Here is a 20,471-nt window from a genome sequence, read left to right as displayed (position 1 = left end):
GGGCGGTGCCTCAGGCGGAAAACCCCAAAAAATAAATAATGGAGAAAAAAAATGACTTTTGTATGGCGATTGTGGAGCTCCGATGAAAAATAAATAATGGTCTGAGGAAACCCCCCCACTTTTCGTGTGGCGATTGTGGAGTTCCGATGAACAGCGGAATGGTCTGAAGCAGAAAATCGTGGAATTATGGAAGTGTTTGCGCTGTAAAAGGCTTTTAAAGGTTAAATATCCCACCCCACAATGAGCATCGTAAACAATATTGGAATTATTATTAGAATGTATGAGACACCTACCACATAACTGAAATTACTATTAGATTATATAAGATATCTTCACTATTACTGGAATTATTAATAGAGTCTATAATTATTAGACTATTTAGACCTATTCCATATTATTCGAATTATATAATATATTCAATATCAAACTTAAATTACTATTAGAATATATTAGAGATCTTCAACGTTATTGCAATTATAATTAGAATATATTAGAATTATTATATCAGCTTCCACATTGACGGATAATTGTTAGGATTACTATAATATAATTAATCATCTTCTACATAATTGAAATTATTAGAAGATACTAGAATTGTTAGGCATATTTAACATTATTGGAATTATTATTAGACTAGATGAGAATGGTTAGAATATTAGACATTTTCACCATGATTTGAATTATAGTAGAATTATTGGACTGTATTAGACATTTTCAACTTTATTTGGATCATTATGCTCTATTAGACATATTTGCCGTTATTTAAACTAATATTGCACTATATTAGATTAGTTAGAATATGTTAAACATCTTCAACATTGTTAGAATTATTATTAGAATATATTGGATAGGTTCAACATTATTGGTATTATTACAATATATTACACATTTACTATATTATTATTGGAATTATTGTACTATATTAAAGATGATACCCATTCATGGACTATTAGAATATATTGGGATTATTGGACTATATTAAACATTTCACCATAGAAGGATTTGTTTCAGAAATATTTCCATTTATTTTCTTTTCTGGCAGGTGAGCAAAGCCAAATTCCCAAAGTTTGAAGGGAAAAGCAGGAGTGATACAATCCAAACTGACCCAGCTGCCCACAGTACTGGCACGAGGATGGTTTTATGTGACACCAGGCTTCTGTTTTGAGCTTTTGGTGTCAACCACTTTGATTTCAGTCAGAGACTGAAACCTGGAGCAGGATGTTCAATTTTAGGGCAGATTTGTGCTCCAGGAGCTCTCCAGACACCCCACCATCCATGGGTTCAGTGACCAGGTGCACCATCAGAGTGACACCACTCAGCAGTCCCTGCCCTGCCAGGCTGAATTCCCAGCCTCTGGAAGAGCTCAGGATCTCAGGTAGGGGCTGGTTGGGTGGCTGAGTGCAGAAAGTTATAGCATTTATTTATTAATCCATTAGCAAGTCAATGTTAAAGAATGTTCTGAACAAGTTTTACAAGATAGCGCTGCTCCACAGCCTTTAATTAACAAACAAACAAGAAAAATCCCCACTAAAGCCAAGAGGTTTGTGTATGAACCCCAAGTCCAGGAGGAGAAAATAAATCATAATAAATCAATTACAGTAAAAATTTGGTGTGAAAGCATCTACAGTTGAGGCACTTGTTACCTACAGTTTCATTGTGAGAGGAAACAAAGCTGCAGCCCCACATTTCAGCATATTAAACCCATTGACCAGCATTTACATCAACACATTTAAGGCTTTTAGAAGCCATTTTGGGGGATTAAGCTTTTTAAACAATTCTTCCTACTTCAGAAGCCAGTGGCAGTGTGGCTCCAGTGGACAACCCTCTGCCCTCACCCCATGGACAGCTGCTCCTCATTTTTGAATCAAAGGAAGCCTCACCTGATGCCAATTGTTACCAAAACAGGTGCCTTGATTTAAGTGTTCACAAATTATCCTCAGTTGCCCTTAAATTCTTACTCCTCTTTTAGCTGAGAAAGCCCAAAGAGTGCAACAGAAGCAAAAAACAACCTGTTAATCTTTATAGAACTGTGAGGAAGGGTTTTGTCACCCTGCTTGGAAGAGCTGGAATGTGGTAGGGGAAGAGAATGAAAAACTGAAGAAATAATTCTGACATTAAAGACTTTCTCCCCTTCCTAGTCATTGCTGGTGATGCTACACACCAGGTTTCTGTAGAGGCAGAGTAGCAGGCACTGCATGTCAGGGTATGTGTGACAGCCATTTATTTATCTCCTTTTTTTTAAATCTGTAATAAAGCAGCTTAAAAATAGACATTAAGTAGTTGAAACCTTTCCCCCATTTTAAATACAAAATTCTCCCAATAAAAAGACACTATTTACATTTAATTGCACGTTCTAGAAAGGCTGAGTGAGTACAAAAACCAGTGCTCTGATGTGAACCCCCCTTCTGCTAACTCGGTGCTAAATCCCAGCTCCCGGAGTTACAGCAACGCTGCTCAGTGATCGTAGCTACAGCACCTTGAGGATGCAAAAGTAAAAGCTGTATTTGGAGTGCAAACCCAGCCCAAGCAGTGCCACTAGCGGCAGGTGCACTTGGTGGCGATCATGTCCTCGTACTCCTTGTAGGCGATGGAGCCGTCGGGCTCGATGGTCAGCACGCTGAGCGGGCTGTAGGCGGCGGGCACGCACGAGGGCCGGGGCACGGCGGGGTCCAGGCGCTCGTAGATGAGGGTCTGCACCATGGCGTGCACCGGGGAGCCGTAGCGCTGGCCCAGGGCGCGGGGACAGTCCCCCCGGCAGAACTGCGGGCTGTAGCGGTGCGGGGCGATGATCCAGCGGTCCCAGCGCAGCTGGCTGAAGCTCAGGCGGAAGTTGTGCAGCTCGCACTCGTGCTGAGGGAACACAAACTGCTTCAGGTACTCGCTCAGGTTATGGGGTGAGGAGGCTGGGGCCGCTTTGGGATGCTCATTCCTTCGCTGGCGAGAGGCCCTTTTACCCTGGGGATTGCCTTGGTCACCCCTTGGAGGATCCACCAGCGGGCTGCTGCTTTTCCTCCCGTGCCCCAGTGAGCTCCCCCGGTGATAAGCTTGCTCGCTGGTGTCATTCAGATAGAGCAGAAGGGAAGGGGGAACCAGTGTCACATTCACAGCGTTTCCCAGTTTCGTGCTCCCTCTTGGGTCACCCATCAGACAAGTGAAGTTCAGAGCCATGTGCACGTTCCTCCGGTTCGTAGCAATCAGAGGCTGGAGGAAAGAAGTCACATCCATCTCCACCCATTTGCGTTTCCTAACGTCAAAGTGCAGGCTAAAAGCTAAAGAGTGGGAAATGCTGGGACAAACTTGGCTGGAAAAATCATGTTCCTTAAGGGATAAATGGCATATGCAGGTAATGGAAGAGGAAATGGGAACAGATGTGTCAAAGGAATAGAGCAAGACAGACTTGAGTAAGTGCTCCAGAGAAGTAACACGATCCAAGCTGAAGAGTAAATCCACCGAGTGAGCATCTCCTGGGAAGGGAAACAGATTCCTGTAGTGTTAGTGTGTCTTATTTTTCCACCTAGACATAAATACTGTTGTAGTGGATAAGTAAAAATTATTCAGCAGCATAAGAAAACAATTTTGATGCCCTCCCTTACATTTACTATGTGAAATTTCTACTTTGGTCAGGGACATATGAGTTAAAAATTAAGACATTTTAAAAGAAACAAAGAAAATCCCTGGTTTTAACAGTTATTAGGATTCATTACTTTAAAAGAACCAGCACAGGAGGAAGTCAGCTGTTGTCTCTTTAGTGCTGGTGTGGGGTAACAGGAACGAAACACTCCAGATGATACAAACCATGAACTCCACCTCAAAGGGCTGTTCCTGTGCAGCAGCACAGTGCTTGTGTTTATCTGTCTTTCTAGTGAAAAACCCTAGTCAGGAGAACTCAGGTCACCTCAGCAGGATTAACAGCCAACAATTTCTAGGTGCTGTTGTTGTGATCAGCCCACATTTAAGAAAGCCACAGAAGCACCATAAGTTACAGTGTGCCCAGCCATCCCAGTTCTGAGCATGATTTATGAGTAATTCTACTCTTCCCTTCAGGGATTGGTCATGATTCTTTTCTAGCAAATGCACTGGGCGAGGAGAGGAGTCTCTGGCAGTGGGTTCTGGCAGTTTGGTACAAGTCTCCTATCTGCGCTGTAGCTCTTTGAAAAAAGCAAAGCCAAGGTGGGCTGTAGAAGGAAATGTACTACCCATTATGCCTCAACAGTTCTTCCACTTTTCTTATTTCACTGAGATCTGCTTGTGACTTTTTCTGACTCATGAGGAGATGAGTCAGCCTGAAACATCAGCATGTCTTGTACATACCACTTGTGTGGTGTTCCCCAGCCTGTAAAGTCTGTACCTAATGCAACTCAAGGAGAAGTAGGCTATGAAAAACTCCCCCGATTTAGGAGAAGAGCCTCCAGGACTAAAATAGCAGCAGCGCTAAAGAAAGGAGGTATTTTAATCTGGTGCTGCCGGCACAGAACACACAGAAACCCCGCATGCCCTTCCCAGCACTGCATACCTACCTTTGCCCAGGTGCGCGGGGCTGTGCTCGCATTCCCAGCACGGGGTGAAGAGCCTCACCGTGTTATAGAGGCGGCCTCGCTGCGCCTTGGGGATGCCGTCCCTGGTGGCAGACATCCTGTACAGCCTCTTCATGTACCGAAGGGCCCTGGAGTCCGGCTGCAGCCGCGGCGCCTCGTTGTGCCAGCCCCGGGGACCGCGGTCGTGCAGCACCTTGAGCAGGGGGGGCAGGAGGGCATGGGCTGGTGCCGCACCTTGGGGCAGCTGCAGCCCCGCGCTGAGCTGGCTGGCAGCAGCCTCAGGAGCGCCCAAAAACCCAGGGGCCTCCGCAGAGCCCCCCCGGCCTCGGGAGCGGGGCGAGCACTGCGTGCCAGCAGAGAGCCAGGGCAAGCAGCAGTACAAACAAACACAAATCCTCCAAGTGCTCTCCATGCTCTTGAGGGCCGCAGATGAAAAATCACCTCCCCTCAAGTACTCGAGGAAAAACAAGGGTACCTGAACCCCATCCCTTATATAGTTTGCAGCTGTGGAATGTGAGGGAGGCTTCCTTCTGATTAGGAAACAAAGAGAAAGATCTGCAGCTGGTCCTTGAAACCACAGGTTCAGTGCAGTTGGGCTAAGCCTTGGCCCTGGGAGCTTATTATAAAGAGATACTAATTCTGAGTTAACCTTTTTCACATGGGAAATCACAGGCTGGGAGCGAGTGCCAGCCCGCAGAGGGAGCTCGGGAGGCATTAGTGCTGCCTGCTCTAATTAATCCTGGTTTATTTGCAGGAATATATAAAGCTAAATATTACTCTTTTAGCCTTTGGCCTCTCTCTATGTGCTGGTGGAGTAGTTTTACCAACTCTGAGCTGAAGAACCCAGTCCCCAGCTGTTCACTGGGTATCAAGTTGTGGGTTTTGTTAAGGAAGAAGGTTTGAGGCTGCTTTGAGAGCATCTTACAGGTAGCTTAATTTAGGGGCTATATCAGATGTTCTCCCTCTTGCCTTGGTGTGCTGCAGTGGAAAGCTGAGTTTGCCAAGCTTGTTACTATCTCTTTCAGCTTCCCTGGTGTATTTTCCTGCCTGACAAGCTCTTGTTTACAAGCAGGAGAGTAAATAAAGCCCTGACAAATCAAAAATTGTGAACAATGGAGAGTCTGCTGGTGTTACCTGCCCTGTGTACTGCCTGAGGTGAGGTTTGAGGTCACCTGCTGTACACCAGATTTGAGTTATTTCTTCAGATTTTTTTTTATACTGGTCCTTCTTGCAGGATCTCCACCATGGGGTTTCACTTGTGGCTTTTAAGTAGGAGTAGGGAAATTGTTTCTCATTTTGTTGGTGTCTTGTTTATTTTACATTATTGTTGGATGTGGTTAAGGTGCAAGTCTGGTGCTGCAGACTCCAGAGCAGGGGGGCTGGAGGTTTTTTGTGATTGGGAAATACAAGGTGTTTTCAGAAATCCTTTCTTGTCTAACTATGTTACTTGGTATCAAGGCAGGGGCAGATTGTGGTGAGTCAAAAAGGTTTCTGAATTTACTTTGAATTACAGAATTTACTGAATTTACTTTGAATTATCAGTAGAAGGTATATGGAACAAAAAGCAATAACCCCAAGCTTTAGACAGCAACTGTTCAGTGCTGGCAGTGGCTCACTGGTGATTGGGCTGGTTCCCACTTCCATCTTCCCAAAATAAGCTCTATTTATTTTTATCTTAATGGGTCAGGGCTGCAGCTCCTAACCAGAGCTAATGGTCTCAAGGGCATCCTTTAAGTTTAAACAGGGTTTTGACTCATTTTTATGGGGGCTTTTGGAGAGGGACAATCACTCTCTGTAGGCTGCTTACAGACTTCCAAGCTGCTTTTATGCAGGGCAATAAAAATTACTCAAATCACCATCCCACAGTAAGGCTGGAGGCCTGTTGGGTGGAAAAATGCTTCTTCCTTCCCATTAGTATCTCCCCAAAACCCCAAAGCTCTGACACTGATCCGTGGTGAGGCACACTCCCATAGTTACTGCTGGGTTTTAAGCTGCCTCTAGCCTTGGTGTGAATTTCAGCTCTTCTGGCATTTGCTGAATCATTTTATTTGGTTACAAAGTCGTGGCTGCAAGGTCAGTGCCTAACAACGAAACCAGTGAGTTCTCAGAAGGTAAACAAGGGGAAATCCTTCCAGGCTGGGACACAGCCCTGCCCTGGGCTGGGAACTGATGGTTGCCCACATTTAGGCACTCCCACGTCTCCCCCACAGCACGTGCACAGCAACAGCAAAGGGTGGATGAACCTTTAGGTGACTTTGTCCTGCAGGATTAAGGATGCAAACCAGATTTATTTATATAGAAATAAATTATTTATCATGCTAGTGATAAGACTAAAAAGGCCTTAAACAGAAGTATTTGCTACCTAGTATGGGTAGCCAGAACTGCTAGTATAGTACAGTACAGTGCATTAGTTTTGAAGCAAAACTGAAGCATTTATATTAAAGCAGTTATACTGAGGCAATTATACTAAAGGCAGCAAAAAGTATTAGTTAGAGAATGGTGTTATTCATGCAGACCAATGACTGTGGTGGGCAAATCTCTGGCTCAGCCCTGAGGAGTGGCCTTGAGGGGTGTCCCCACTCCAGGGAGGAATCTCCACACACTCTCCAAGAGGCGTGTGTTGGAAAACCCTCTGTTAAACAGTGTGCCTGGGCTGTCAGGCAGATGTGTCTGGGCCAGCTCAGCAGCTTTGGGTGAGGTGTCAGTAGCATCATTTGTTTGTTCCTTTATCAGGCAGCTTATCATCTGCCACATTTTCACCTGGCTCTCAGGATGTTTAACTTTGGGATCCATGGATCAGGCTGAGTTTAGCATCATTCAGCCCAAAAGCAGCATGAACCCCTTCTCTACTCACTGACAGCTTTTCAAGCAGGGCATTGTTTGAGTTGCTCCCTCCCAGTCCAGGCAGAGCATCCTGAGCAGGGGCTGCACCCCCAGCCCACACCTGTCCCTGAGCCAGCCCCCTTCCCTGGGGACACCACAGCAGTCACAGCACAGAGGGGATGAGATCTGCTGAATGTCCCCTGCAGTGTCTCACTGACACAAAAAGCACTGAGCACGAGTCTCAGGCTGCTCTGATTCTCTGTGCAGTTTGTTTATTTAACAAATTGTGCTGCCAAGTGTTCTCAGCAGAGCTGTCTGGGACCCTGGTGGAGCCTGGCCTGGCTGTGCAGCACAGACAGATTTTCCATCTGCCCAGAAGGAGTTTCCCTTCCCAGCAGTTTCTCCCCACAATGCTGAGCTAGGTCAGGCTCTCACTGCCTTCCCCATGCTGCAGACCTGGGCACAAAACCACCCTGAACTGTGAATCTCCTGCTCCTGCCTGGAGCTGCCTGGCAGGATTGCTGTGTGTCCCAGCATCCTCTTGTCCCTGGCCCATGTCACACCCATCCCAAAGCACAGGTGCTGTGGGGTAGGAGCAGGGTCAGCAGAGGAGCTGTTCCTTTTCCACACCATCTGAGGAAACCACTGTGGCTTCCCAGGCCCATCCCACTGGCACAGCAGCAAAGCCCAGGGAAGTTTTCACCTGGTTTCCTATTTCACATGCAATGCCTTGAGCCTTTTGGCTCACACCCAGCCAGAGGGGCCCAGCACAAGATCTGGGCTCTTACAAATTCATAGAAACAGGCAAAAAGTGAGGATTTCTATCTGACCAATTTCCAGAGCAGCCCTTGGAGCAGTGTCTGGGTCTGTCCCAGCTGTGCTCACCCCAGTGCCAGAGGTGAGCCTGCTTTTCTAGAGCAGCCCTTTTCCCAGGGAAATGCAAAGCTGAAGACTGCACGGGTTTGGGAAGGGCTGTTCCCCTGGAAGTTGTTCAGCGCCAGGGAGCTGGGGCCTGGCACTGGCTCTGCAGGGGCTCTGTGGGACTGTCAGCACAGCATGAAAACAGCCCTGTGCTTCCTCAGCCAAATGTTCCCAGCCCTCCCAGGAGCATCTAAATTGGCCCAGCTCACAAAGCCAACTGTCTACAGACTTCATCTTTATGTTAGATCTGTTCCCACCATGTGCCAAAAGCAAGCACAGGGGAAAGCTTAAAAATAAACCATGACAGCTCTGAGAAGGATGAATCTGGGCAGAGCAAGGAATGACAATTCCAGCATTCTCCCGATCAGCTGATGTTCTGCACTGAGCAGAAAGGATTTACTGGCTGCAGGGCAGGGTTTGGAGCCCTGCCAGCAGGCACACGCCTGTCCCACGCCCATGAGGGATCCTGCTGGGGCCAGAGCAGGAACCCACAACCAAAGATGAGTCTGGTCAATACCAGCCCTGGCAGCATCCCAGAGCATCCTGCTCCAGCCTCAGCTGCTGCTCCTGCTGTTCCTGCCTTGCCTGAAGCAATTGTTGGGGGGTTGTAATTACTTTCCAAGCTTAAAACAAAATCCCAATCCTTTCCCAAGACAGAAGCATTTTTGCCCTGCCATCCTTAAGACAACGTTGTATTTTGTAGTGCACCTCAGCCTGAAGAAGTGCCAAGGTACAAATTTGCATTTGCAGAGCTGCTGCTTCATGGTTGTGTCCTTAAATTCAAGCCTGGAGTGATTCAAGTGAGTTTCCCCCGCTAGGACAAGATTTTCTTCCCTTTAATGCTCCAGGATAAAGTGTGAAAGTTGTTCCCCAGTTGGATCAGTGTAACCCATTCCCTGCTTGTGAGGGCAGCAACAGCAGAGAGGGGCAGCATCAATCAGAAAGGATCCAGGCAGCCCCTGAGCCTCTCCTGCAGGACTGTGAGGGAGAGGGAGAAAGGGAAAAGCTCCCTGAGCATCAAGAGCTTTCCAGCCACATGTGCATAAAAATCCCTTCCCATTCCACGTGACCGAGGAAGAGGCACAGATCCATTACACAATAATAAAAATATGCCTTTGGCAACGTGGAGCCAAAGTGGAGCTGCTGCAGGGACCTCAGACTACGCATGAGAAGGAGTAAAACAGGAATAAAAAGGACCAAAGTCAATCCTGCACAGCCCTCCCAGGACCTGCTGTGGCAGGACCGGGCTGTGGATCTGCAGCAAAACATCTGCCTGAAGCCCTGGGGGCTGCCAGCGCCTGTCAGGATCTCACTGAGGAGATCAGGCTGGTGAGTAGATCCACTTTTCCTTCCTCTGCCTCTCCCTCCTCTTAACCTTAACTTTGAAAACTTCCCAAATAAGGTCTAAGTCACTGAGCACTCGGGTTTCCAAAGCCTGCACAGGAATCCATAAAGGCAACAGTTGCCAGTTAAAGAAATAACACCATGAGGGAAACATTCCTCAGCTTTTGCTGGGAGCTCCCACTTCCTTCAGCCTGTCCTGCACTGGGCAGCTGCCGAGAGGGTTTGAGCTCGGGTTAGGAAGGGTTTGGCACAGGAATTCCTGGTGTTTGTGCTCCAGGCTAGGGAAGGTTTGGCACAGGAATTCCTGGTGCCTGCAGCCAAGGACAGAAGGTGCATCCTCTGCTTTCCCTCCTTTGCTTTGTGCAGCAGCAGGGAACATGTCAAACTCCTGTGGGTGTAAGTGCTTGCCTGGCTCCTATCAGTTAAATCTACCCATTTCCGGTGTTCTGTCACTGCTGTCACACCTGATTTCACCGAAATCAGCCTCACACCCAAGGGCTCCTTTTGCTTCCGCCCCAGGGACGCTGCAGGGCAACCTCCAGAGCTGAGAACTGGGCTCATGGGGATAATGATTATCTTGAAGATTAATTAAAACACCTTGAGATACACTAGGAAATTGTGAAGCAGAAAGATGGATGTTTTATTTGAGAAAGTCTCGAATACTGAAAGGAAATAGAGAAGAAAGTTGCGGTGTTCACTCACTGCTGGGTCCCCTCATCCTGCTCCTGCCTCCCTCCAAGCAGCAATTCCCTCAGTTTCCTATTCCCACCACCACATGGCACAGGGTGGCTTCACTGGCCCGAAAATCATCATCACTGCACGTGCCACCAAACCCTGCATCTGGAAACCCTCGGGGATTTTCCTCTGGGATTTCAGCCCAGCTGCCCTGGAAGCAGCAGAAAGTACAGCTGATTCTGACTCTTCCAGGCAGGATCTTTTCTTACAGAAACACTTCTTTAATGCACAACAGGCATTGGTCACGGCCCAAAGGTCTCTAACCCTGGTGACAAAGCCATTGGTTAAAATGCCATTGGAAAATCAGCCCTGCTGCTGCACAGCCTCCTGTGCTGGGCTGGCTGCCCACGCCACGGAGAGGGGAGATGCTGATCTGCTTCCAATTTGCTTTTTGGAGCTCATCGGACCTTCTACATCGAGGAACAATTTTCCTTTTAAGGTGGAACAGCATGAGGTTTGTTCTCTTTCAAAAAGATTTCTTGAAGAAGTTATTTATAGATGTTCTTGTGGATGTGGTGGTGCTTTGCATCCCACACACATTGCTGGGATATGGGATGAAGTGTTCTTGTGGAGCTGTTAATTAGCACCAGCTCTGGAGCTGTGCCAGAGCACAGCCCCAACGTGGATTCTCCCCACTTATCCAAGTACTGGTCCCACAGACCTCCTGACCTCTGGGAATTTTGTTTACCACTTTTTATCCCATCAGATCAATGAGCTGGTTTGTCTCAAGATATCAGAAGTGATTATGGTAAGAAACTGTCACAGGAGGAGCTGCTGTCCCACCCTCTGCTCCTTCTCACACCTTCCTTCTCCACATGAGGCATTCCCAGCTTTTCTCCAGGTTATGCTCCTCAATGACATTTTTCCCTGCCACAGCTTGTGAGTCACATCTACCTCCAGACACCTCTCACTGTTCTGCCTCTTTGGAGGGATTCCTGGGGAGCAGGGATGCAGCTTGCCTTGTGATCTCCCACTCCACAGGCATTTGTTTGCCTTCCCATGAACTCAGAAGCCTTCATTCAACTTTCCACATGAACACTGGGTGGTGTTTTCCATCTCGTAAGTCCATTAAACAAACCAGCAGCAAATCAGAGCTGAAGAACCAAAGGGCTTAAGAAGCCAAATCCAGCTCTGGATCTGGTTTGCATTTCCCTCTCTTCTGCATGTTCTTAATTATAATATCACAGATCTGGGGGCTCCCACTGAGCATAAATATGTAGGATCAGCTGGCTGGATTTGGAGCATCTAAATATGCATTTCCACCCCTCAGGAGCTGAGAGCAGCATAAGAGCTAAGGCCATCATGGAATTTAGCCAGTGCTTTAAGCATCTTATTTCCAGTGCAGCGTTTGCACATAACAGTACTGGGGAGCTGCTAAAGCTGAGCTGCAGTGGGGAAGGGGATGAGGCTCAGCTCATCTGACAGGCAGAAGGCACTAAGGCCTGGCCCAAAGCCTGCCCAGCCTCTCTTCTGAGTCCTGCCCTCATCACATGATGGGCTTTGTGCTTTGAAGAAACCCCAGTGACCCAACCACGGGCAGGTCATGCTGGGGATGTTCACACCAAGCCCCTTCTCCTTCTTCCACTCCCCTGCTCCCAAGCAGCTGCTTTCTGCCCCCTTCTGCCATTGCTGCTGGTGTTTTGGGGGAAAAGAGGCTCAGGGAGCAAAACGAAATGAGGGATGGCCACAGCCACAGAATTGGAGAGGAGTAAGTTTGATAAAAATATTGGTCTGACCTAGAAAACTCCGTGAGCCAAGTCCTTGGAATCGCATCACACCAAAGCAAACAGCTCCCCCACCCTGCCAGGACAAGGCAAATAATCTCCCATTTTCCTGCAAGTTTCTACACCACCCATGCCATCGGTGCCCTCAGGCTGCTCCCTGATCCCGTCTGCTCCCCACAGGCTGTGCCATGATCTCCGCTGTGCTGCTCCTCTGGACCGTGCCCTGCGTGGCAAACCACATCCTGGGGGGCTTTGCCAAGCGGGAGCTGCAGGAGGGTGCCCAGCTGGCCTGCAGCCTGCCCGGGCCCCCCGGGCCCCCCGGGCCCCCGGGCGTGCCCGGCACTCCCGGCACCGTGGGCAGGATGGGCTTCCCGGGCAAGGACGGCAGGGACGGCCAGGACGGGGACAAGGGCGAGCACGGCGATGAAGGTAAGAGAGAGGCGCTCAACGTGACAATGGAAGGGTGCAAGCTGTGGGGCAACAGCCCCTTCACAACTCCACCTCATGGGAAACTCCGCCAGGAATTCCCACTGTCCGCGCTCCGAACGATCCCGCTTGTCCGAGGGGCTCCAGACTCTCACCATGTCCTCACAGCTGCAGTTTGTGTTGGATTCATTTGGTGGCACGGTGAGGTTGGCCCTGCGCTGCTCAGGGCTCTCTAGAGCAGCCAAGGGGCTGGTCTCGGGTTCCTGCTCCCAGGAAAACCAGAGCCACGAGAGAAAAGGCAGCATCGGCTGCCCTGAGCGCTGTAACGGGACAGGCGCTGGCCATGCCGGACCTAGAGCAGAGCAAACAGAGCCGAGGCGGGGCTGTGCCGGAGTCAGAGGCAGCAGGAGCTGCGCACAGCGGAGATTTCCCTCTGCCACACTAGAGAGCACTCCTGCCTCAGCAACGCCAGCGAGCCTAGCCTGCGGCTGCCTCCCTCCTCCCTCCCCCAACCCGCAATCTGGAGAGCAGTTTTCCAGCCACAGCCGCGTTTCGATCTGCTCTTGCTAACAGCAGGTCAAGAGGCACTGCATAAATCCTCACGGTTTTGCTCAAATCAGATACCACCGAGCCAGAATCACTGCCAGCCCAACTCCCTTCCCATCTCAAGGCAGCCCCTGCCCCCCGTGTTTGCTGGTTCATCCCCCAGCTGGGCTGGGCTGGGCTTTTTGCAACATCTAGATTTACTTTTACCTTGTTTTTATAGTCTCATGCTAAGTGTAAAAAAAAAAAAAAAAAACTAAGAAAAAGGAAAGACGTGAGATCAAAAGTATTCACCTGCTCAAACTGAGGCTCTGAAAGCTTCACAAACCTGCCTCACTCTATAAAACCCAAACATTTAAAGCTTGTTCTATAATTCCTTCTTTTTCTCAAGTGAGCTAGATAATGGAATCAGCCTTTTGGTCCTTAAAAAGGACAGAATTCCACTGTTACCACACCAGCTCCCTGCCTACCCTGGCTGGTCAGTCCAGACAGATGTCCAGCCCCGGTGGGATTTCACTGGGATTCTCACACCAGCAATGGCTTCCTCCTAAATGAAATCTCTGCTGCAATGCTCTAACCCCTTTCCACCCACTGTATCAGCTCTTTCCCTCAAGAGTGATAAGAAAACCTGATAAGATCATTTGTCATCCAGGTCCCCAGGGCAGAACAGGAAACCCTGGCAAGCCAGGCCCGAAGGGGAAAGCAGGAGCCATTGGCAAGGCAGGGCCTCGCGGGCCCAAGGGTTTAAAGGGCAGTCCCGGGAAAAACGGGGCCCCGGGGAAGAAAGGGCCCAAAGGGAGCCAGGGCGAGGCCGGGCTGCCCGGGCCCTGCAGCTGTGGGGCCAGCAGGGCCAGGTCTGCCTTCTCGGTGGCCGTGTCCACCAGCTACCCCAGGGAGAGGCTGCCCATCAAGTTCGACAGGATCCTGATGAACGAGGGAGGACACTACAATGCTTCCAGTGGCAAGTTCATCTGCAGCATCCCAGGGATTTACTACTTCACCTACGACATCACTTTGGCCAACAAGCACCTGGCCATTGGCCTGGTGCACAACGGGCAGTACCGGATCAAGACTTTCGATGCCAACACCGGGAACCACGACGTGGCCTCTGGATCCACCATCCTGGCACTGAAGCAGGAGGATGAGGTGTGGCTGCAAATCTTTTACTCAGAGCAAAATGGGCTCTTTTATGATCCCTACTGGACTGACAGCTTATTTACTGGATTCTTGATTTATCCTGACCAAGATTATCTCAATGAAGTGTAGGAGGAGAAACTATGGGGAAAAAATAGGAAATGGGCCTCAGTCCAACGAAGTGGGGCCTTATGTGGGACATGCCTGGGATTATCAGATGATTCCCCATTTGCCTATGGGATTATCAGCTGATTGTACCCTGTATGGGCTATTGAGACTTTTCCTTGATGCCATCAAACCCACAGGGTACCAGGCTTTCAGCAGCCTCATGAATGTCTCCATCCCAAAGCCATCCATTATGTATTCCATGATTATTCATTCCAACATGCCATGGACATGTAACTCAAATACTGGTGCAGAATGCTTTGGTTATTGCATTGTTATAATAAAGCATGGAAACCAACAGTCATTCCCTAAAGCTGAGCTGGGAAGAGCCACTGATGCTGGAGATTGTGTCACTGGGCTTCCTCCCCCGCACCCCAGCACAGTCCTTGTTAATGGAATTGGGCTTTGCCAGCCAAAAAGAGTCAGGAATTTGTCAGCTGGAGTTGTAAAAGTCCCTCCCAGCCCCATCAAGGCAGCTCTAACAGCAAAGGCATCTGGTCTGCACAGGAAGTGATTAAAAGGTCTTGTTTTTAAGGCTCAGGGCTCCTCTCAGGGCACAAAGTGGTGCTCTGAGCACAACTGGTGTCCCTCAGAGCAGAGAATCAGAGTCACAGAAGGGTTTGGTTGGGAAGGACCTTAAATCTCATCTGGTTCCACCCCTGTCAGATACTTAAGAATGGAGTCAGCATTAACATGATGTTTGTAAAACCAAGAAAGAGACGAAGACAGAACTTTATTTTATTTATTTTATTTATTTTATTGTTGGCTTTCAGTGCACTGGAAGAGACTGGCCTTGCTGCCTTAGGCAATCTTTTTGCTGGTCCTTTTGTAGACTACACCAGAAGAAGTAGAAATCTGGAACAAAGAACAACCCAAAACTTTGGTTGAACAGTGTAATCAGAGCCCCAGAGTCCCAGGGGAACAGCCCTGGGGATGGGGCGATGGCTCAGAGCCTGTCCTTCACTTAAGATTTTTTCCTAAATTTCGAATTTTGGGGATTCTCTTTGTTTTTATGAACTACCCTGGATCTTTGAGCACTCACCTCCACCAGCTTCCCCCCACAGATCTCTGAAGTGTGGCGGTAGTTGGGGAAATCAGCTACAAGTTTCCCATCTTCCATTTTGACAGTTGCCTGTGAGAGAGAAAGGGCTCATGTTGCTGGGGTTGGAATTTCTGTTGCCAGATTCTGCAAATACCTGCACACCTGGTGCTAGAAGTTTATGAGACAGAGATTGTGTGCTGTACAGGGCTGAAATCCCTGGGCTTTAGTTCTTGAATGTTCTCAGGTTAAACAGACACTTGTTCATCTCCCAGTTCCTGCAGGTTCCAGATCTGCACATCACTCATTAACAGCTCTGAAAACAGTCCTGGCAGGCAGCCCAGGAATCAGTGATGATGGACTCAGGGAGCCCCAGGGTGGTCTGGGTTGGAAAGGGCCTTAGAGCCCCTCATGTCCCACCCCCTGCTATGGGCAGGGACACCTTCACTAGGCCTGACACAGGTTTGCTTTTCACCCTAAATCCAAATCCACCTGTGGCTGGGGAGCTGAGGAGCTCCATGAACTTACCTTGAACTTCCTCCCTCCCATGGTCTCCATGTCTGCCTCCTTGCCCACGGTGAAGGTGTTGGTGGTGGTGCGGCCTCCCGGGAAGTGCTGTGTCCATGTGAAGTCATTCCCATTCTGCACCACCTCTGTCACAATCTTGCAGTTCCTTCCCATTTCAGCCTTGTCACTGGGGAGACCTTAAACAACAAAAACACAGAGTTTGTCAAATCGAAGCTGAATTTGAACTGAAGGATGGTAGTGGTGTGTTTGTTCTCAGAGCATCTGATTTGTTGTTCATTTCTTATTTTAAATTTTTTTACAATATCAAAGCTCGGAGTTGAAATTACTGATGCAAAGAAGGATATTGGTACATTAATACGTTTGCTAAAACAAATCTTGCATTCTTTTCCTTAAGAAACAATACACAGGAAAAATGTACAAAGTACATAAAATATTCCCTTCTCCTTAACCTATGCATGCAGTGCTTGGAGTTTCATCTGTGGGACCTTGGGCCTTTGCTATTTAGCTGCACATACCTATTTGTATATTTGCTCTTGCTCTTTAACTAGAGGCACACGGAATCTTTGGACAGTTTGGGTTGGGAGGGAACTTAAAGATCATCCACCCCCCTTCCAGGGGCAAGGACACCTTCCACTGTCCCACGTTGCTCCAAGCCCCACCCAGTCTGGCCTTGGACACTGCCAGGGATCCAGGGGCAGCCAGAGCTTCTCTGGGCATCCTGTGCCAGGGCCTCACACCCTCACCAGGAAGAATTTCTTCCTAATATCCCATCTAAACCTACACTCTGCAAATTTGAATCCATTCCCCCTTGTCCTGTCACTCCATTCCTTGTACAGTCTCTAGCCATCCTTCCTGTAGCCCCTTCAGGCACTGGGAGGCCACAGCTGGGTCACCCTGAAGTTTCTCCTCTCCAGGCTGAACAATCTCAGCTCTCCCAGCCCTTCCCCAGTATTCTATCCAATCTATGCCCCACGCCTGACCCCAGCCAGCCTCACCAATCCTCTGCACAAACCCCAGCCAGACTCACCAATCTCTGCACAAACCCCAGCCAGACTCACCAATCCTCTGCACAAACCCCAGCCAGACTCACCAATCCTCTGCACAAACCCCAGCCAGACTCACCAATCGCCTGCACAAACCCCAGCCAGACTCACCAATCTCCGCACAAACCCCAGCCAGACTCACCAATCGCCTGCACAAACCCCAGCCAGACTCACCAATCTCTGCACAAACCCCAGCCAGACTCACCAATCTGCTGCACAAACCCCAGCCAGACTCACCAATCTGCTGCACAAAGGCATCGTAGTTCTCGTCGCCCTCGAACTCGTATTTGCCTGAGAATGCCATGGTTGCCTTGCGATGAGCCTGGGGAGCAGAACAGCAGCTGGATGGAGCTGGATGGAGCAGCTGGGCTGAGCCCTGGCTTTATAGAGCAGCCCCAGCTCTCAGCCCACCTGGCCCACACCCCTTGGAAGTGAAGCTTTATGGCCCCTGAGTCACAGCAATGCCATCGACCTGTGCGACAATCAAGGTCATCAGGCAATTGTGCATCCTTGCCAATAACCTGGAGATCAGCAGGAGTCAAGGCCAAAGGCTCAGCTTTCCTTTAGTGCAGATTGAAACAAAATATGCATTTTTACTTTAAAGATTTCACTGGTTTTGGATTCAGGATGGAATAAAAGTAAAATATAAATGGACCATGCACCGGTTCTCAGCTCTGCAGAGAAAGACCTGGGGAAACTTGTGTCACCACCAGGGTTTCCTTTGCACTTTTGGTTTAAAAGTGGCTGCAAAGTGACTCTGACTATCCTGAAAACGTATTTGATGCTTAGTTTGTTAATTAAAACTCCTTCAGCTTAATCCCAAGGTTGCTGAACCCAACGAAAGGAAACTTCCCATCTGGACCCCAGTGCTGAGGCCCCGGCTGTAAGAGCAGAGCAGCACTGGCACAGGGAGCAGGGCAGGGGTGGCACAGCCATGGGAGCCCCAGTCCCCCCTGCTCTGCTCCAGAGGGACCTGCCCAGCCTTGGCAAGGAGGTCCATGAACTCAAGCCATAAACTCTCCTGCTCACATAAAACTTGCAGGGGACAATTCCACTGGCAGAGTAATGCCACAGGGACCTTGGGACAGAGACCAAACTGGATAAGGAAAGCAGCCCAGTCCTGTGTAAAAGGAAGGAGATAATCAGATTATATGAACGGTACTTGAGCTTTTATGCTCCCTGTCCATAAAGATCAGATTATATTGATACCATGATTATATTGATACCATATTATATTGTTCCATGATGAGATACAAAAATGCTGACAGCTCCATATAGACCTGGACAGGAGATTCCATAATGCCATGATTTGATCCTGCTGCTTACAAGGAGCAGCTATGCAGAAAAGCTCATTGCTGTACTTGAATGTACCAGGATGATGTAAATTGCAAGTGTGTGGTATTTGGAGGAGTAAGTTGTCAGAGAAGTAAAACTCTCGTGGAAGCTCATCCCCAAAGGAAAAGGTCATCCAAAGTGAGCAGTGAGTTCCCTGTGCCTCCAAGTCAGCTGCCTCTGATATGCAAAACAGCCGAGTCTTCAAATGCTGCTGGGAACAGAGGGAGCTTTAAGGAGCCAAATCAAAGCCTTGGATATCTTTACTTTGAGAATTTGCTTGCACAAAATAATAACACAGCGTTTTTGCATTCCTTTTGTCTGTGGAGTCCCCTTGCCCTTGGGTGGCTCCCAGCAGCCTCCCAGGTTTATGAAGCTTTCAGAAGAGCTGCAGAAGGCCAGGGAGATTCACTCGGAGACAAAACGAGAATAAGGGAGGTAATTCCAGCAGTGACTGAGCCAGGCAGTGCCGGGCTTTGAAGTGCTTTTAGAGCTGGATTGCAACCGAACTGGGAGTGCGGATTGAAGATATCAGAGGGAGCTCTGCAGTGCCCACGGAGCTGCAGTTAATGACTCCCTCGAATGCAGCTGCCTGGGGAAACCTGTGGAGCCCCAGATCCGGCAGCCCTCCTTAGGAAATGCTAATGATTATTAATTCCTCTGGCACTCAGAGTAATCATTGCTAATGAATTCAGGATGAGCTCATTTGGCCTTAATGTGCTGGGTAATTCCAGGGGAGCCCTGTTACACTCGGCCTCGTTAAGTGCCCGTTTAGTCTGGTCCGAGGTGTTGCCGCTCTCCAGCCCTAAAGAGCTGAGAATTCATCACCAGAGTAGGGCTGAAATATTACACAGCTCGGGCAGAGCTCAAAGATGCACAGAAATGCACCTGCCCAGCTCCACAGGTGACACAGCCCAGAGCCTGTCCCTGCTCCAGAGGGGACGTGGGCCTGCCTGACAAAACCAGGAAAAACTGCAGCTCACAGACATGCAGAGACAGGAACACCTGCAGGGCAGGAAGGCACAGATCTCCCAAAAATCCCGTAGTTCTGGGGACTCCCTAAAAGAAAATCCAATTATTTTGTGTGACAACACTCCATCAGGAGAGCCTTCAGTGTGTCTGGACCTCCAGAAAAGAAATTTCCAGAAAAACAAGACAACCAAAGGATTCATCCAGGCTGGCAGAGCCCCTGTAGGAAGGGCTTGGATCCCTCTGGTGTTCCTGATCTCCAGGTGGAGCCTCAGGGGCACTGCTGGGGTCTGGGCTGGGAATTATAGAGATAGAAAACTAAACCTGGGGAAAATGTACCTGGTACCACAACTTCTTGGGAATTCAATTCCCTCCTTTCTCCAGGATTCTTCCCTTTAATGAGTTATCCTCTAGTAAATGTTACCAGTGGTTAAATTCACTGATACCCAGTTAAATGGGATGGACAGCAGAAATGGGAAGCTACCTTGATTTTTAACATCTACAACAGAAGACTTGAATTTTGTTAAGCCAGTTTGGATTTGTGTACCTGAAGAGGCACAGGAAGACTAATTTTGGCTGCTCTCAATTTGGCTCCCACAAAACTGCTCAGATTCCTTTGAAGTATCATCCTAGGATTAAGAGCCACTCTGGAATATTTTGAACTCCAATGGTTTTAGACTAATATAGACAATAGTTCAAAGGTTGCTAAAAAGGAAGATATAATTCAGCTTTATCTGCAGAGTCTGCTGGTCAAAAATCAGAGTTAAAGCTCCTCTCTCTATGGATTTCTTACATAGAAATATACAAAGTTCTAATAAGGTGAATAACTGACAGCCCTGAAGACAGGAGTCATTGCAACTCTTCTGGACTTTTCTGAGCAAACCCCAAAGCCACCCACCCCCTTTATCTGCACAGCTCATGGGCTGGGTTGTAAAGGAATTATTACTTGATAATATCTGTGTCCTTAGGTATTATTACTTGATAATATCTGTGTGCTTGTCCTTGCTGACACATCAGATAACACAGCTCCAAATGGAGATTATCCTCCAGGGAATCTAATTGGGATTTCCTCCCAGGCTGTGGCTTCCCACCCAGAGAAATCCTGCTGTTCCAGAGCATTCCCTCAGCTCTGCTTCCCCAAGCTCTGTCAAAGGGAACATTCAATTCAAACACTGCCCTTTTCTTTCTCTGAGGCCACATCTGGTTTGCA

General features: G+C 48.6%; 4 protein-coding genes across 5 annotated transcripts in view; 2 read left to right on the top strand and 2 right to left on the bottom strand.

The window, feature by feature from the left end:
• Positions 1 to 2,365: 2,365 nt before the first annotated feature.
• On the bottom strand, positions 2,366 to 4,947 carry GDF9 (growth differentiation factor 9). Its single transcript, XM_005418817.2, has 2 exons — positions 4,518 to 4,947; positions 2,366 to 3,464 (listed from the first exon to the last, which is right to left on the bottom strand). Exons 1-2 carry the CDS (start codon positions 4,945 to 4,947, stop codon positions 2,536 to 2,538), a joined length of 1,359 nt encoding a protein of 452 aa, XP_005418874.1. The 3' UTR covers positions 2,366 to 2,535.
• A 4,466-nt stretch (positions 4,948 to 9,413) lies between these two features.
• The window catches only part of PWWP2A (PWWP domain containing 2A), a 45,830-nt gene continuing 34,772 nt past the window's right edge, over positions 9,414 to 20,471 (top strand). For both annotated transcript variants that reach the window (XM_031055178.1, XM_014312186.2), the window contains exon 1: positions 9,414 to 9,608. In XM_031055178.1, the coding sequence (XP_030911038.1) occupies positions 9,445 to 9,608 (164 nt within the window). In that variant the 5' untranslated portion in view covers positions 9,414 to 9,444. The remainder of the gene's footprint in view (positions 9,609 to 20,471) is intronic.
• C1QTNF2 (C1q and TNF related 2) lies at positions 9,471 to 14,650 on the top strand. The gene is made up of 3 exons (XM_005418935.3): positions 9,471 to 9,608; positions 12,263 to 12,511; positions 13,704 to 14,650. The coding sequence occupies exons 2-3, from the start codon at positions 12,271 to 12,273 to the stop codon at positions 14,315 to 14,317; spliced, it is 855 nt and encodes a 284-aa protein (XP_005418992.2). The 5' UTR covers positions 9,471 to 9,608; positions 12,263 to 12,270; the 3' UTR covers positions 14,318 to 14,650.
• On the bottom strand, positions 15,152 to 17,264 carry FABP6 (fatty acid binding protein 6). Its single transcript, XM_005418816.1, has 4 exons — positions 17,198 to 17,264; positions 15,918 to 16,093; positions 15,393 to 15,482; positions 15,152 to 15,205 (listed from the first exon to the last, which is right to left on the bottom strand). The coding sequence occupies exons 1-4, from the start codon at positions 17,262 to 17,264 to the stop codon at positions 15,152 to 15,154; spliced, it is 387 nt and encodes a 128-aa protein (XP_005418873.1).

This window comes from Geospiza fortis, unplaced genomic scaffold (genome assembly GCF_000277835.1).
Source record: "Geospiza fortis unplaced genomic scaffold, GeoFor_1.0 scaffold55, whole genome shotgun sequence".
Lineage (NCBI taxonomy): Eukaryota > Metazoa > Chordata > Aves > Passeriformes > Thraupidae > Geospiza > Geospiza fortis.
This window is presented reverse-complemented; position numbering and strand designations above follow the sequence as displayed.